The sequence below is a fragment of the Echinops telfairi genome, unplaced genomic scaffold, assembly GCF_000313985.2.
Source record: "Echinops telfairi isolate 266 unplaced genomic scaffold, ASM31398v2 ScPeMD7_7468;HRSCAF=8506_0, whole genome shotgun sequence".
NCBI lineage: Eukaryota > Metazoa > Chordata > Mammalia > Afrosoricida > Tenrecidae > Echinops > Echinops telfairi.
In genome coordinates this window covers 16,025,807-16,031,011 of record NW_022111369.1, presented here as the reverse complement: position 1 = coordinate 16,031,011, position 5,205 = coordinate 16,025,807, and the positions used below count along the sequence as shown (strand labels likewise).

The following is a 5,205-nucleotide window of genomic DNA, read 5'->3' as shown; positions in this document are numbered from 1 at the left end:
TTAAGTATTAATGTGTAGCAATATGATCCCATATGTTAGTATATCTCGCCATTTAAAAGATGAATTCTTCTCATTTATTTTAAAAATTCACTATTAATTTCTTAAGCATAGATTAATATAAACTCTTAGATCATTTCATTGAAGGGAATTTATTATGAAAAAATCCTGAATTCTCCATCTATGATTTTTAAGAAATATGGAAAGATCTGCAACAATATTATTTAAAAATGTTGTCTCATTATAATACCAAGGAGTCTTGATTTTCTATTAATATGATGGCTTATCCCATATAGTGTAAAATAGTAAGTTTGACGTATACTTACATTCTTGCTTAAATGTGAAATACTCTGTTAGGTGTCTACATTCATGATTTCCACGAAGTAAAAACAGTGTTTTGGGGTAAAGGATTTTCAAGGCCCACAAATAGAGCACACACTGAGGAAAAAGCATAAAAATAGTACAAAAATAAATACTCCCCATTATATTTATAAATTCCATTGTTCACATATCATAAAGACACGGCACAAACATACCACTGTGAAACTCTGAAACAATACTCTGAAAACCTAGGTCTTACCAGGAGAGGGTACTGACAGCCAAACAAGACTTCTGCCCAAAGGCAAAGTTTATCCATACCTGAAATCTATGTATTTATTTAGGGACTACAAATATACCAATAATCATGAAGGCAGCAGAACCCGGAAAAGTTTCCTTCTACCATGCTTACAGTCACTGTGTTTCCGAGCCAGCTCAATGATGTCTGACATCAGCTTAGGCGATACACACCACAAGGGAAAAACAGACTGCACATAGTTCTCAGAAAATCGTTTATGTGCCCTGAAGGGAGAGGGGCTTGGTTAAAAAAAAAATGAAATAAGGAGCTTGAATGAAAGAAACACTAAAGATGAAACTACAGGGGTATGTTTAAGAAATATTGCTATAAGATCACCGGAACTTTTATTAAACAAAATATCAAAATGGGAAGCTGTTCCTTCTAAGCCTTCATGATTCTGAAACCCAGGCTTCTCTTCTCTCTCTAACCCTGCCCCGACTCTGCAGTCTTTGGATTATACCACAGCAGAGCAGCAGCTTTGGATCCGTCACGAATGAAAACTGTATTCCATAAACACGTGTTCTGAGTTTAGGGGACAAACACAAGTCTGAGGCACACCATGCGGGCTGAGTGAGCAGGTGCATTGTTGGGATGGAAAACCCAGTTTTCCTGGCCTTTTTCATACCAGTGTTCATTTTCTTTAAATGTCTTGATAATTAGCCCCAGTGACTGTTCTGTGGTCTCCAAGAAATTTTAACAAGATTATTCCATGGGAATCTAGAAAAACAATCGCTCTAACCTTCCGAGCTGACCTCCCTGCCTTGAATTTAACTGGCTAAGGAGATTCCTCTGCAGGCCAAAGTTTTATTGGACTAAGGCACAGCAGACCCAAGCCAGGGTATTTTTGATGGGCTCACATGCCTTGAAAGTTAGGTATTGAATAAAGAAGATCAAAGAATATTGACGTATGTGAACTATGGTGTTGGGGAAGAATACACAAAGTACTGTGGCGTGCCCAAAGAACAAACAGACGGGTTGGGAATTTGGAACATGCGTAAGTACAGGGAGAATTCTCCTGAGAGGCAAGAAAGGAGAAACTTCCCCTCTTTACTTTGGACGTGTTCTTGACCAGGCGAGAGAAGGCTCTGGAGAAGAACATCATGCTTGGTAAAACAGAGGGTGGCAAGCCTGGGCTCAACACAATCGCAACTGTGAGGGTGGCCCGGAGCACAGGGTGCTTCTTCTGTTCTACACAGGGTCGCCAAGACTCGGAACCAACTTGGAGGCACCTAACAACAACTATTTCAGCGCACCCTAAAGAGACCGTGACAAATGTGCTACTGCCAGAGCTTCTCTGCAATAGACAATATCAGAGACATGTCTAAGCACGTTTTGCTGGGGAAAAAACCCAAGCTCGCATGAACTAGAGCCCCAGTAGCAATACTTTTTGACTTACCCTCATATTTGGTATAGGAGTGAAAGAAGACTAATGTAAAAAGACACTATGCTTATAAATTATCTTAAAAGCTCTGCACTAGAAGAGCGAGAACTGGAAAGAAAAGATGAGACAAAATTAGGACTAATATTGGCCATTCTCAATTGTACTACATCCCTATTTTCTAAGGATTTCCACTCCTTCTCTAGTTCCCTACTTCTCCCCACCATTGAAATGTCTTTGGAACATCAAGATTTTTACAAGTTTTCTTGTTTAAGTAAACATACTCAATGTCAGTGCCATAAATTGAAGAATTCAGGGAATCTCAGAATCCACGGCCCTCACATTAGCCACTTGGGCATTGGCACGTATATAAAACGGAGGGCTTATTCAACACCTTTGGACTAAACCTACATCGACCCCATCTTTCTGGAAAGCGCAATAAGGTAACAAGGCCAAGCCAATACTGGCCTCCATTTCACTATTCTCTACTGGAATCTTGGTTGCACCAACGGAGAACAGAAAACCAGAATTTGAAAAACAACTACAGCTTTGATGTTCATGAAATTTAAGTTCCAGAAGTAAAGCTGAGCAGATAAAGAAACCTCAAGGATAGTGAGACAAGTATGATTCTAGTTACAGAGCATCTAACACTTTTCTGACATTTAGTGATATGTTAGGTGAAGTGCACAGCAAAACACCATTGCTAATAGCTGAGGTTCATGTGCAGAATGGCCCTCCCTTATCTCTGTTACCTTATGTAATAATTGACTAAGTCACTGGAAACTAATTATGTTTGGATACACATGTAGTCCAAGAGTGGGAGGAAACGCTCATTATCAGGAGTGTGGTTTATTTAGCTGTTCAAGGATGGTGTCTTCTCTGTGTAATTATGATGAAAACAAACAAAAATAATGTGGTAACATTAAATTTTATATGTCACTATAAAATCTTTTAAATTACACATTTTTTTGACTATGGTTAGTAGCTAAAGTTCATGTGGAAAAATATGAAAAGTTGAGCAAATAGTCTCATCAAGTGAAGCTTGAAGCATTCATGACCTGTGATACAGGTAAATGTCCCTGTTATTCTAGTAGGTGGTCCAGTAGCTCAGGGATGCTCCAATTGCTATGTACCCACTTCTAGAGGGGGGATTTACATGTTTGAGTAAGAGCAGTTTGAATTACTCAAGTTAATCTCACATGTTATTGGGAATATAAATAAACTGTTGAAGATTGCTAAAAATTTAATACTTATAAAATTGTACCTTACTCCTTCCAAACTGTTAAGGATGTTTAGCATAGGATGGATATATAATAGTTTTCCCAAATTACTTTTACATTGTGAAATTGTTTCACTTAACCTATTCTGTTTATATTTTGGAGGAATACACATTTGGCTTCATTCTGTTGTTTAGCACCACCAAGTCAATTCGGACTCGTGGATTGTATTTAAAAAGAGAAAAAAAAATTCACTGCCATAGAGTTAATAGTGACTCGTAGTGTAAGGTGACCAGACGTCCCGCTTTTGGCGGAACAGTCCTGATTTTTAACAAATTTTCCTGCGTCCTGCGGCATTTTAAAAAAGTCCCAATTTTTGGAAAGAATGCATGACAAACTAGGGTATATGGTTTTCGGCTGCCATGTGGCATTTCGCCAGGATATGAGTTTTATCAATGGTGTCCCGCTTTACCAATGTTAAAATCTGGTCACCTTATCATAGTGACACCATCGGGCAGTATGGTATCTAAGGCTGCAAATATTTCCCAGGCTGTGATCATGACAGCAGCAGGTTATCTACTGGCCCTTGATTACCACGGAGCAACTGATGGATGCAAAGCGATGACTAGTTTTCAGTTAGAAGCTGAGCTCTTAACTATTTGCACTACCCAGGCTCCTTGGTTTCACCATTGCTACTTAATTTCTCCCCAAGCTATCATTTTTATGCAGTTGAATGTACTTGTTGTAAAAGTAGGGGGTTAATTAATTTTTTTTTCTAACACATGTATTCCTTCAACAGTCCACTCTACCTAGATCAAGTTAGGGAGCCGTTTCAGTGCCCAGAAGGCTCGCTCCTTTGTGCTCCCTCCCAGCTAACAGCTGTTTGAACTCTACCTACAGTCCTGACCTCTTAGAGATTATTTTTGCCTCTAACAATTTATTCTGAATAAACTCTGTATTTATCCATGCAATTTTAAAAACCTCACTCATATATTACTAGAGAAATCACATTAAACACACACACACACACACACACACACACACGTTTTCTTTTTTTACATTTGGTAAAGATCCTTTCTAACATTAGTCTGTGCCTTTACCACCCCTAGTCTTAATTACTGCAGCTCTTTCATAACTGAAACCGGTAAGAGTGATACGGACATGTTCTATGTTAAATCTTCCTATCATACCAATTTCCCTTTTAAGCCTGTCAGTACCCATTTGATTTTCCTTGCTATTTAATGGATGCAAAGCACCCAACTTACAGTAGGAAACTTGGAACTGTTAGCTCCTTTCCTACAAAGGAACGGGGAGGCAGGAAGGAAGGAGGGAGGGATGGAGGGCAGGAAGAAGGAAATGAAGAAAGGAAATAAATAAAATTCAATTTCCCAGTGCTTGGCTCAAAATACCCCCGAATTAAGAGTTCTCTGTGCATAATTTATTTCCTTTTCCCCTGTGGCAAGAAAGAAATATCTACCCAAACAATGACTAGACCCACAAGTGCAGCCAGAATGGAAGAAGTGGCATGACGGATGAAAGGGCCAGGGCGGACTGCAGAATGCAGCTGGCAGCCTCATGCTCCACATCTGGTCAGAGAAAGCTGCCAAGCACAACTGGCTTCCTGGCAACTACTTGCCATGAAGTTCTAACGTTCTGGAAAGCTGACAGCCTTCACAAAATTATAACCTGATTGTATTTTATATTTTAAGAGAAGCCCCATCCAAAAAAAAAGTGATCACAATTAATTAAGCAATGAAATAAAATCTGGATGAATAATTGGCTGGTTTTGGTCTATGTCTTCTCAGATGACTGATTTGAATAAAATGTTCATGGAATTAATTGGTTACAGTCTAGTTGAATTGGCCTTTTTTTTTTTTTAACATGGTGAGATGCAAATTAGCTACAGTAATCACAATGAGAACTCCATCATCTTTTGATCTCTGCTTTTCATAATTCAATAGATGTTTACATTTAAAGTTAGTTTGAGTTCTGCATTA

General features: G+C 38.7%; 1 protein-coding gene across 1 annotated transcript in view; it reads right to left on the bottom strand.

Annotated features, from left to right (window-relative positions):
• Nucleotides 1–5,205, bottom strand: part of PPP3CA (protein phosphatase 3 catalytic subunit alpha) — a 192,331-nt gene that overhangs the window by 81,077 nt on the left and 106,049 nt on the right. Inside the window, exon 3 of the mRNA XM_004703285.4 lies at nucleotides 324–435. Within this exon, the coding sequence (XP_004703342.1) occupies nucleotides 324–435 (112 nt within the window). The remainder of the gene's footprint in view (nucleotides 1–323; nucleotides 436–5,205) is intronic.